This window comes from Salmo salar, chromosome ssa06 (assembly GCF_905237065.1).
Source record: "Salmo salar chromosome ssa06, Ssal_v3.1, whole genome shotgun sequence".
Classification (NCBI taxonomy): Eukaryota; Metazoa; Chordata; class Actinopteri; order Salmoniformes; family Salmonidae; genus Salmo; species Salmo salar.
In genome coordinates, this window is record NC_059447.1 from 42,083,562 (window position 1) to 42,096,496 (window position 12,935).

The following is a 12,935-nucleotide window of genomic DNA, read 5'->3' on the forward strand; positions in this document are numbered from 1 at the left end:
CTCTACCAACTGAGCCACATGGAAGGCTACTGTACCTTGCTTGTTCTTTAGTTGTCATGCCAAACTACACTAAGCATAGAATCGGAATACTATTTTTATTTCTCTGATTCCAACAGTTTACCAAAGTGTTTTGATCTAAATTGCAAGTTAAATCATAATCGCAATATTTGTTAAATATTGTGCAGCCCTAGTTTCAGCCCTACATCACATTGTCTTTTGCAACGGTGACCACAGGAGTCTTGTATACAGACAGGTCACAACTGAGGAAGTGCATCATGTTCACTAAGAATGTGGCAAAAAAATAAATATTTTACCCCCCCAATTGAATGGATGGTTTAACCAGCCATTTTGAGTCAGACTGATAATATTTAAAAACAAAATACTGTACAATCAGTCCTGCACTAAACAAATCCATCACCAAGGTGGAAAGCTGTGGTTGAAGTTGTGCACCATGTTGAGAACCAAAAGTGGGTTTGCCGCCAAGCCTTTATTTTATTTTTAAAATTTTATTTAACCAGGTAGGCCAGTTGAGAACAAGTTCTCATTTACAACTGCGACCTGGCCAAGATAAAGCAAAGCAGTGTGACAAAAACAACAGCGTTACACATAAACAAATGTACAGTCAAAAACACAACAGAAAAATCAATGTACAGTGTATGCAAATGTAGAAGATTAGGGAGGTAAGGCAGTAAAGGCCATAGAGGTGAAATAATTACAATTTAGCATTAACACTGGAGTGATAGATGTGAAGATGATAATGTGCAAGTAGAGGTACTGGGGTGCAAAAGAGCAAGAGGGTAAGTAATAATATGGGGATGAGGTAGTTGGGTGTGCTATTTACATATTGGCTGTGTACAGGTATAGTGATCAGTAAGCTGCTCTGATAGCTGATGCTTAAAGTTAGAGGGGGAGATATAAGACTCCAGCTTCAGTGATTTTTTTTATTTTTTTATTAATTTTTTATTTTTATTTTTTGCAATTTGTTCAAGTCACTGGCAGCAGAGAACTGTAAGGAAAGGCGACCAAAGGAAGTGTTGGCTTTGGGGATGACCTGTGAAATATACCTGCTGGGGTGCGTGCTACGGGTGGGTGTTGCTATGGTGATCAGTGAGCTGAGATAAGGTGGGGCTTTACCTAGCAAAGACTTATAGATGACCTGGAGCCAGTGGGTTTGGTAACAAATATGTAGTGAGGGCCAGCCAACGAGAGCATACAGGTTGCAGTGGTGGGTAGTATATGGGGCTTTGGTGACAAAACGGATGGCACTGTGATAGACTACATCCGGTTTGCTGAGTAGAGTGTTGGAGGCTATTTTGTAAATGACATCGCCAAAGTCAAGGATCGGTAGGATAGTCAGTTTTACGAGGGTATGTTTGGCAGCGTGAGTGAAGGAGGCTTTGTTGCGAAATAGGAAGCCGATTCTAGATTTAATTTTGGATTGGAGATGCTTAATGTGAGTGGAAGGAGAGTTTACAGTCTATCCAGACACCTAGGTATTTGTAGTTGTCCACATATTCTAGGTCAGAACCGTCCAGAGTAGTGATGCTAGTCGGGTGGGAGGGTGCGGGCAGCAATCAGTTGAAGAGCATGCATTTAGTTTTACTAGCATTTAAAAGCAGTTGGAGGCCATGGAAAAAGTGTTGTATGGCGTTGAAGCTCATTTGGAGGTTTGTTAGCACAGTGTCCAAAGAAGGGCCAGATGTATACAGAATGGTGTCGTCTGCGCAGAGGTGGGTCAGAGAATCATCAGCAGCAAGAGCGACATCATTGATGTATACAGAGAGAAAAGAGTCGGCCTGAGATTTGAACCCTGTGGCACACCCCATAGACTGCCAGAGGTCCGGACAACTCTATCTGAAAAGTAGTTGGTGAACCAGGTGAGGCAGTCATTTGAGAAGCCAAGGCAATTGAGTCTGCTGATAAGAATGCGGTGATTGACCGAGTCGACAGCCTTGGCCAGGTCGATGAAGACGGCTGCACAGTACTGTCTTTTATTGATGGCGGTTATGATATCGTTTAGGACCTTGAGCGTGGCTGAGGTGCACCCATGACCAGCTCGGAAACCAGATTTCTTAGTGGAGAAGGTACGGTGGGATTCGAAATGGTCGGTGATCTGTTTGTTAACTTAGCTTTCTAAGATTTTAGAAAGGCAGGGCAGGATGGATATAGGTCTATAACAGTTTGGGTCCGCTTGTCAGCTTTTGCTTTATGAAACAGGGCTGTTGCCCAGAGTTAATCCTAGGTGGCTGTATTATTCATTACTACATTGATTTAATCAACAGGGTTTTGTGTTCTAATTGCTTAGTCATGTTTTTCGATACAGGCTCCAGACGTCTACAGCTCTGATTCTGGTCGTTCCTGTTACACAGGGTGCTGCAACTCACTGACCTCTTTCACTCCTTTTGCAAGCTGGCTCATTCTGTATATTTTGTTCCCTTTTTCTATTTTCTTCTGATTGTTCCATCTCTGGTTGCAGTCAGTTTTGTGTTTGTCTGGTGACGTTTTAGGATCACTTGACAAGCTCGACTCTGTTGATCTCTGCGAGTGTTGTGAGTGGATGCGATTGTATCAACAGAAGGACGCTGATACTGATCAAACGGCTGAAATCACTGCATTACCAAACAGGCTTTCCTTTATTTCTCACAAATTGAACTGTGTGGCAATTCCTTGTCTGTGGCTACAGTGGGTAGTTACGACCTGGGTCTGTGGTAAGTGTGTAGTAATGGCCTTGTGTTCCAATCCAAATACTGTAGGTCAAGTCTTCTACACCCCTGACCTTTTAGATGACCTGACTTACTCCGTTGTTACCTGGCCTCACAGCATTAGAAGCCGTAATGGCACAATGTCCGGGGGGGATTTTCCTCAAGGAACCATTCTAGGGATGAATAAAGGAAAGGCTTGCAACAAACGCAGCTTGACGGTTTCCAAAAATGTGCTTTAATTTGAAGCACCACAAGACCACCGCTAATAAGCCTTGTCGTAAGCACTGCAAGAACACGTAGAGCAGTCTTTGTGCATAACTAGACAATATTATGCACCCGTTTTATTTATTTATTAATAGAACTGGGTTTGCCTGGCAGGAAGGAAGCGGGCGTGAAGGTTGACATTGTCATGGAGGACGCCACATAAATCATATGAAAACACGTGATCTTGGATACAATCAAGCTATTTTAAGTAGCTTTCAATGGGAACAGCAAGTCTTCTAACAGCAGTGTGTTTGGCTACAAGGTTTGTGTGTATGGATATGAAATGTATGTTAGCCTTCAGGAAAGGGGAAGTGAAGATCATAAAGTGCACATGCCAAGAGGTGGGTCCACGCCACATCAACCAGGTTAAAGGACACCCCGCCCATTAGTCCCTAGAGTGCGTGTCTAGCTGTCTGTTTCGTGTTTTTTTTTTGTTTTTTTGTCTTCATCAGTGTCTGTGTGTTCAAGTGCTTGCAGATGTTTACTTGTAATCCTGTAGAGACCCTGTAGCCAGAGCAGACTATTAGAGCAAAACCTACCAAAGTTTATTTTCAAAAACTTGATGAGAGATAGTGTATTACTGATACTGAAATATCGTATCTCAGTTCCTTGTTGACATCACAGGGTTAGATGAGAGGAAGTGAGTCTGTGTTTGTGTTCTATGCAGATGAGAGTGAGAAAGAGACAGCACACAGCTAGCACATTTGGGTCCTTGGAGGTTGTGGGAATGCGCATTTTTGGTTTCCCAATTGGTTTTGGGAACAAAGCCATACGTTTTCTAAACGTTTAAACTGAATGTTTTTTTTGATGTTCTGAGAACGGAAGTTAACATTTTAGCCTATTCTGGGAACATTTCTAGGTTGCAGGGAGGTTTCTGGGAGTGTTTTACTCTGGTTCCTTCAACGTTTTTTCTTTACACCTTGACCAAACAGTCTTCTGCGCATGTTGAGTTGAACTATCCCCACCAGATGCGTTCATGATATGCAGGTTAAAATACCAATTCATTTGACAGGTCAAAACACAAATGAAACATTCATGGACATTTTAGATAGCTTGCTGTTGCTAGCTAATTTGTCCTGGGAGATGAAATGCTTATGGTCCTTTTCTTTTGCCCATTTTGAGTCCTACAAAAAAAAAAGGGTTTTCTACTCTGACAATTAATCCACCCATAAGTTGGGAAACCTAGTTCGATTTGAGTAAGATTTCTCTCATTGAAGCTTTCTTTTTCTTCTCAAGATTTTAAATGGTGTTTGGCAACCAACTTTAAGTTGTGTTACTTCCAACTGGACTGGAACGTGGACCTTGTTCGTCTTTCAATCACCCACGTGGGTGAGGTGGCGCGTTAAGCGTCTAAAATAGAGCCAAGTTCTGTTTTAGCGCCTGGCTACGCAGACGCACGTGAGCAGTTGGGATGAAATGATTGAATAACATGTATATGTACACTTATTTAGCACGCAACACGGCTGGTGTAGTCTCCATCGTAAACTTTTTATTTTTTATTTTTACAGATAGGACACATGGAAATTAATTTCCTTGGGCTTCAATCATGCAAACACTTATTTTTTATTATGACACGGCATCTGTGAGATTCAAAGTTATAATCGAATGTTCTCTATCCATGGAATTAGTCCACTACTCTACCAGGTGGGAGCTAGCGTTCCATATTTTTTTACATGTACAAAGCAACATTCCCAGAAAGTTGTGGGAAGGTTGTATGCAAAATAACCATTGGACAACCGACAGCAGTGGAAAGTGTGAGTGAGTGACTGACTCACCACCGCACTGATGCTGTTTGTGAATATGTGAGTGGGTGGTCAGGTTCATTCTCTTGCACTGTGAGTGGGAGAGGGCCGGGTGATAACACAGCACCAGATAAGTCTGGACTCCCATCTGCGTTCAGAAATAGTCACCTCCCAACTGCTAGGCATTATTGGCTCGTGGAGGAGAAGCAGGGAGGCTGTGTGTCTGAGAGGAGATGGAGACATGAGGGAGGGGTTGGGGGAGGGTGGCCTGCTGTGTCGAAGTGGCTGAGCATTCAGAGGTGCAAATGTCTTGCTTTCACCTTTTTCTAAACCACTTGTAAACCATTCAGTTTATTTTACCATAAATTTGAACATTGCGTTCTTTGGTGTCACCCCTGGGTCAATTAGGGATGTGTGGTTTGCACACACAGCAAAAAAGGCTGTAAATGATCTCACATAACAGGCTTATCATGTGTACATACCACCTAAGCAGTTTTGTTAAGCATACATTGAGAGAACACAACAAACGGAATCTCTCCATGTTCTCTCTGGAGGCTGTGCTGAGTGATATTCAAGCCAGAATCAACCAACCTGTCTGCTGCTTCTATGGGTTCACTTACACAGGATCTTGGAGGCGGGCGCCAAATGGGTCGATGTTGTGTAGCCTATGACGTCATAACCGTAGCAAGCTCAGTGGTTTTGACAGCCAATAAAACGAGCTGAAAGCACTCTATTCCTCGACAATCAAACCCGTACATAACCAAGTAATGTTCAAGACTGGACAAAGTACAGCATGTCGGTGACCAATTCAAGAACATAGGCGACTTTATAGAGACCGCGAGGGACAAGAATGCCGTCGGGTATACTGTTTGTGGACATACATTCTTACTGGTACATTTTTGCTATGGTTCATTCGCTCTGCAAATAAGATGAATTATTTAGTAAACAAACCTTCAGGACGTTTTCCAGTGCGTAAATACAGCGCGTTCACTCGTGAATTAGGAAACATTTGCATGAAGGATAATTTATATATTAGATGTTCATCAGTCTACTCCGTTTTTGGAACAAATTGTTATAGCATAAGTAATTGATATTCCTGTGAAATGGCATCATTTAATGCGGTACTGTACTATATTCATTGTATGTAGCCTAACATTGTATGACGACGGTTACATTATTAGCCTACAGTAAGTGCTGCAGAGCGCGCTGCATTTTCTGGCATTGTAGATAATTACAACATTGAAGTGTCCGTCTCTTGGGTTTGTTTACAGGCTTGTACCCGAATTATCCTCACTTTACAGATCCCATGTATTGGGTGATAGTGTTCTAGGAACCCTCTGTTGACAGCACGGAACATTGAAGGTCAGTACAGTATGTTCCTTTCCTTCACTTTTAACTGATTCCTTGCAGCTTCAAACATATCAGCATCGCATGACTTTTAGGCTGACGTTGAAACTGTCCTGATATTAAGATATCAGTTTATTTTGTATGCTGTTGACTCATCGTGTGTGTTACTTGCTCTTTATTACATTTCCCAATGCAATGTCCTGCAGCTGCACAGGTACAGAACATCGCCCCTAATCACTTACACGATAATGTGACTTTAGATTATGGCATTTCAAATGGTAAAAAAATCAGTGTTGTAGTACTCTAGTCCAGGACCGGACGTGACTCGGAGTCGACCAGTAGTGTCTGAAAATCTCTCTTTGTTGCATAATTTAACATACTAGCAACAACAGCAAATGTTAGAGAGCTAAATTATCAAGATATCCTTACAATGTAACAACATTTAGTATATTAAAACAATTATTGGATGGCAGCTTAGCATTGCAAGCACTGACTCGTGACTATAAAGGACTCGGACTTCAAGACTTGGGACTTACTCAGACTTAATGTGATTTCAGGGGTATAAATGTGTTTGATGTTTTAGTACACATGTTGGCTGGCTACCAAGCAGAAATGCAACCCATGCTGATATTGGCACAATTATTTTTTCTCATTCCACCTCTAATCTTTCTAATTCAGGTCCATTGAAAAAAAACGTTTCTCTAAATGTTTGTATTTTGTTTGTCTTTTCCTCTTCAATCTGTACTTTTTTTACTCTGCTTCCATCCTCTCCTCCTCCCTGGCCTATTATACACAAATTCTTCCCAGAACCCCTACCTTGTGTGTTTTCCAACCTGCCTCATCGTGAACGAGGGACCAAAAGGTGCAAAAGAGGGATTTTGGTGCCACTCATCTCAGTAAGAGGCTGTGTCAAAGCCAGCCAGTCATGAACTGCTTTGGCTCTCCCCCAGGCGAGGACGTTCCCCCACGTTCCAGACGCTCCGCAAACAACATGGCCGCCAACTCAGCAACACCCCCCTCTGACAGGCGCTTCCTCATCTTCTTCGACTTTGACGAGACCATTGTAAATGAGAGCAGTGATGATGTGGTGGTGCAGGCGGCCCCAGGGCAGAACCTCCCTGCCTGGCTGAAGGACACCTACCGACCGGGCCACTACAACGAGTACATGCAGCGGGTGCTGGCCTACATGGCAGAGAAGGGCGTGACAGAGAGCGCCATCCGCTCCGTCATCGAGAAGATCCCTGCCTCTCCCGGCATGCAGGCCCTGTTCCAGTTCCTCCGCAACCGCCCCCCGCAGGACTTTGAGGTGGTTCTGGTGTCTGATGCCAACACCTTCTTCATCGAGTCCTGGCTCCGCCGCGTTGGGGCCCGCCAACTCTTCGTCAAGATCTTCACCAACCCTGCCACCTTCGACAAGGATGGCCGGCTGGTGCTGCGCCCCTTCCACTCCCACAGCTGCCTGCGCTGCCCGGAGAACATGTGCAAGCAGGTGATCTTGAGGGACTATGTGATGCGGCGGACGCAGGAGCGTGGGCGGCCGTTCCAGAGGGTATTCTATGTGGGCGATGGAGCCAACGACTTCTGCCCGTCTCTGATCCTAGGCCCCCGGGACACGGCGTTTGCCCGGCGGGACTACCCCATGCACCGGCTGATCACTGAGATCCACGAGGCAAGGCCGGGGGAGTTCAAGGCTGTTACTGTGCCCTGGGCCAGTGGGGATGATGTGGTGGAGCGACTCAGGAAGCACGCAGAGGAGAAATGATGAAGCTAGGGGGCGGGGAGAGTACACCGCCTGCTCACACACATACACAAATACTCAGACACACACACACACACGGCAAATCACATTCCCAGATCAAATACCCACAAAACCACATACTGACACACAGTGAAAAACCACTCTACTCTCAAGAATAGAGCATGCCAATTGAACAGGCTTTTGATATATTGCCTGCACCAGTGTCACACTTCCGCTCAGTCCATCTGTCTTACTCGGACGCAGCCATAGAGCTAGAGATACTGTAGTCTTTCAGTCCACCTCCTTACACTCTAGGCTTAAAGTCAATCAGAAACACCAACCCAGGAAAAGCATCCACTCTGTCAGTTATTACAGAGACCTATGCCTTAGTTGATATCCTACCAATCAGGGCAGTATTGTCAATCTTTTAGAGGGATTGATCCTCTTACGCTGGACTGAGAGGGAAAAGGAACAAACATACATCATTGACTGAATAGGGTGTTCTGCAGTGATACATTTAGGACTGATGTATTACCTATATTCCTTTGTTGACACTAAGCTTTATTGGTTTAATACAGTTTTCTTCAATTGCTAATAAGCATCGGTCAATACTGAAGCCACTTTTTCAAAACTCTTCACACAGTCTGCATTACCAACATGCATCTTGGCCAAACAGTTAATCTCACCTCAAACAAAATAATCTTGTTTGACCATAACGCTGGCAACAATTGTCACTCATAACACACTGACAGGGAGCATTACATAAATGAACTTCTCTTTGAAGTTAAATGATTTTCCACAATCAGTATTTCATTATATAATAACACCTTACTTTATTGACTGTACTAAAGTATATTTAACAAGAATGAATCAGAAATGCAGCAATTTGCTTCAATAGCCTTTTTTTCCCTATGTCTTCACATATAGTAATTTACTTGTGAAAAATAAAGTTGAAGCAAAAAACAAGTTCCTGAAATTCCAGGGCTGCAATAATAATAATACATTTTAAGAAGTATAGTATAATCACTCATACTGTACAGTACTGTGAGGGTTCTAGTTCTCCCTCTCTCCTGCATTTGGCCACAAGTTCTCAACATCACATCTTATGTCTTCTCTGGCAATGCATCTTGGAAAGTATCTTCTGGAATGTCTAATCCAACCCTTGCAGTCTTCAGGAGAAGAGTCTCCACACCCCGCGTTCATGGCATCCAGTAAGGACATCTGGTCATGTGGATGGTGGTCATAAACCTTCCACCTCCACACAGAGGAAAACTCCTCTATGGGGTTTAGGAAGGGGGAGTATGGAGGTAGGAATAGTAATAGATTCATCCAGAAAATAAATGAGCCTCTGTATTGTAGGGGCCAATGAGTGGTTTGTGTAACAGCAAACCATCATTGGGCAGTGCTGCACACATTGATGTTAGCTCCTCTCTGGCCTGGAACATCCACGGTTGCTGTCTGTCCAATCACATTTCTTCCCCCTGCGGCATGCTTTTGCCAGATTGAATCCAGCTTCATCCACAAAGATTAATGTATGTGCAGTTTGCCTGGCTTCCATCTCCATTAATCTTAACTACAGTAAATCCACAGTTTTACAGTACTTTACATTATGCATAGCTGTGCATGTACCCTGTTTGGTTATTGAACAGACATCTTACCTGGACATACTGATACCGGAGTTCTTTCACATGTTCACAGTTTCTCTCAAAGGGTACAGTGTACAACTGCTTCATCCTTATTTTATGTTTCTCTTGGACTCCGGCAATTGTCGTTGTGCTGACCGTATTCACATTCCCAAAAGTAATATTGTCTGCCAGCACTCTGTCCCAAATTTCCCACAGTTTTATTGCATTGTTGCCAATCACCATGTCAACAATGGCAATTTCCTGCACATCTGAAAATATTCTGCCTCTCCCTCCTGTGGGAGGCAACCTTTTGGATCCTACTGAAAAACAAAACAAGTCAATATATGTAAAAATGTCAGTACATGTAAAAATGTGAACATACTGTTTTACGTAGTTCAATTATCATTGAAGGATGCACATCTCACCTGTTGTTTTGCCGGAAAATTCGTACTATTGATGCAACTGTTGAACGCTGCAGATTTGGTTGCACCCTTAAACCGGCCTCTCTCAAAGAGAGACCAGGGTTTACAACATAGTCAACAATTGTGGCCCTTATCTAATCAGAGACCACTGCTCTTGGTCTTCCTCTCCTTTGTCCTCCACGCATTCTCCCTCTCCCTGCCACTCTTCTTTCCCCACCAACCTGTCTTCCTTCATCCATGTTTCCAAACTAAACCATTCCGAAGCCGTCCTCTTTTGTCTGTTTAGTAACGAGACTAAAAACAGGACACTTGGGTAGGCTTTCAGTTGAAATTGCAATCAGCTGTGTTGGGAATGATTAAATATTCTGCTGAGATGTTCTATGTTTCAATCTGGTTCCTGCAGAAATGCATAACATTTGCCATCATTCTGTTTTGAATGTGTTTTAACAGTTTTGGAAACTGTGTTAGCATTTGAAAACATGCTGCAAATATATAGTTTTGCAGGTGGTGGAGTATGAATGAATGCATTTTGTGTGAAAGCAATGAAAAATTATTCACAGTTTGGTCCACATACACTTCTGTTTTGCTGACTGTGTGAAGAGTTTTGACAATGCATGTCAGCAATTGAAAAAAACTGTAACAGTCAAACTGGGTCAGTAGGGAAGCAGATCCGGTTAGTTAGTGTCCCGTTCTCTGACTATAGCCCTCTCCAGTCCACCCAATGGCATTGTCGATGCTAAATGAATGGGTGGCTATTCCAGTGTAATTCTTAAATCTCATATTATCAATAATAAATTGTGTTGTTTACTCATTAACAGTGCTCTTTGTGAAATAGAGAATTGACGACTGATCAGGGAAAATGTAATGTGATAACATTGCCATCTACTGGCAGACTTACAGATTTCAAATGGAGACCAGTTTTAAAGGAAAATAAATTGAAATGGAACCGAAAATGTACTGTACCATATGACATAGCTATATAACTAAATATTGTCGTTTTTAAAACATATGTATTATTATTATTTGTGCATGTCTGTTTTTAAATGTACCCCGTACTTGTACCTACATGTTCCACCACCAGCAGGAATATAAAGCCATGAACTAAACTTCTGAGTCTGTACTTTGTCTTATCCCAACACACTGTAATTGCACCCCGCTATATTTCTCTCTACACATAAATTCCACTGGAAACCATGTTCCTTGAGTAAGGCAGCAGCACAATAGGCTTGAACACCATTTAGATACATGCCCACTGCAATGCAACAACCCTCCCTCTCTCAAAACATTAGACCACGGAGGATAATTAGCTGTGAGATAGGTTTTGGCCTATGTGATAAAGGAAAGGTCTAAATAATGTCTCCAAAGTGGGTGAAAAATAGTAGACCATAACACCAAAGAGATTATGAATTTAATCTGTGCAATCGCTGATAAAATGCATACTTTCTTTCAACATATCACAAGGCCTACTGAATTACAGAGGCACATTTGTCCCTCATGCCAGTCATCTGACACCCCAGAACTATGCAATTATCAATGAACAATTATCAATTTCTACAACAAGCACTGAAATAATTATAATTGTGCCAACACTGCTTGAGTCCCTGAGAATGTATCCATTGTTTGTATTATAAGCAGGCCTAGCCCATCTAGAATATATATATGACACTAGCCTATCTAAAAGATATGTATGGCATTATACAGAATTTGAGAACAAGAACAGTCACTTGTATTGTTTCACATAATGACTGTAAGCACTTAAACTGTCTACCAACAGCGGTCTATTAGAGAAAGCTAGTTGAACAATTTATATAGTGTGATAATGGTTGCAATATATCTGCATTTGGCAAATAAATGACTGCCATCTCCACATTAAAGGCCCAATGCAGACGTTTTTATATCAACATCAAATCATTTAAGTCCCTTACTGTAATTCTTTTCCATTAAAATGATCAAGAATAAACAAAAATAGCTTTATAGCAAAAACCTATTTCTCAAACAAGAATTTAGCTAGGATCGTCTGGGAATGGTCTGAGTGCGGTGGGGAAAACTGAAAACTAGCTGTTATTGGCAGACAAGTTTGAAACGCTCTTTGTTATTAGTCTATTAACTTATTTGCTGCCTTGTGATGTCACCAGTGAAGCTGAAACTCCACCCATGCAAAAACCTGATTAGATGATCCTGTGTAGATTGCATTTTCAACCAGCAACTATTAGGAAGTAGCCTAACTGTAACCACGTTTCCATCCAACCATTTCATGTGGATCAATGACCTGATGTATGAAAAAAGTCACGACCAGGCTAATGGAAACATGAAATTCCGGTAAAATTGTATAGATGCTGACAGACAGTTAGTTCGTTCGACATGGTGGGATCTTTCTGTGTCGGTGAAATTAATTATGCGGGAAATGGCGGTGGAATGCCTTGATGTGCAAATATTGATATAATAACCATCATATTGAAGTACACTTGGAGTCACGCGATTATATTTTGTGTGGTCCTCCCATGACAACTCAGGAAAGCTTGCAGTTTATTGGGCTACAGATTGGGCTCCCGAGTGGCCCAGCGGTCTAAGGCACTGCATCTCAGTGCTAGGGGCATCACTACAGACCCTGGTTTGATTCCAGTCTGAATCACTGAGTCCCATAGGGCGGCGCACAATTGGCCCAGCGTTGTCCAAGGGTTGGCCGGGGTAGGCCGTCATTGTAAATATGAATTTGTTCTTAACTGACTTGCCTAGTTCAATAAAATAAATATTAAATAAGTTACGATTAACTTAACAGGGTGGCGAACGTGCAAGGTGATGAGCTTTATGCTCCTTTCCAATAAATATCAAGGGTCTTATTCTTGTGACATGATAATCGATGCTGGGCTGCCGTTTGACAAATACAAATAATATCTATTTTATAATAAGAATCTCATAATGTAGGTAGCATATCTGTGATCTGTTGGCTAGAGTGCATGTACCAAGACCATAGTGGACACATTTGCTATATAACGAAACAGTTTTTGTGACAAAACCATAAGTAGAGTTGAAAATGCGATGGAAACCCATTTAACTTGTATTTGTCATTCGGTACATGTGCATTTAACAGCAAA

At 42.3% G+C, this 12,935-nt stretch overlaps 1 protein-coding gene across 4 annotated transcripts; it reads left to right on the forward strand.

Annotated features, from left to right (window-relative positions):
* Positions 1 to 5,019: 5,019 nt before the first annotated feature.
* On the forward strand, positions 5,020 to 10,946 carry LOC106607258 (probable phosphatase phospho1). Of its 4 annotated transcripts, none has more exons than XM_045720599.1 (3): positions 5,020 to 5,599; positions 6,010 to 6,070; positions 7,006 to 10,946. In XM_045720599.1, exon 3 carries the CDS (start codon positions 7,047 to 7,049, stop codon positions 7,815 to 7,817), a length of 771 nt encoding a protein of 256 aa, XP_045576555.1. In that variant the 5' UTR covers positions 5,020 to 5,599; positions 6,010 to 6,070; positions 7,006 to 7,046; the 3' UTR covers positions 7,818 to 10,946. The 4 variants fall into 4 exon arrangements, with proteins under 4 accessions (XP_045576555.1, XP_014059524.1, XP_014059523.1 ...); XM_014204049.2 differs by having other exon boundaries at positions 5,021 to 5,599; positions 5,980 to 6,070; XM_014204048.2 differs by having other exon boundaries at positions 5,028 to 5,599; positions 6,863 to 10,946.
* The last annotated feature ends 1,989 nt before the right edge of the window (positions 10,947 to 12,935 follow it).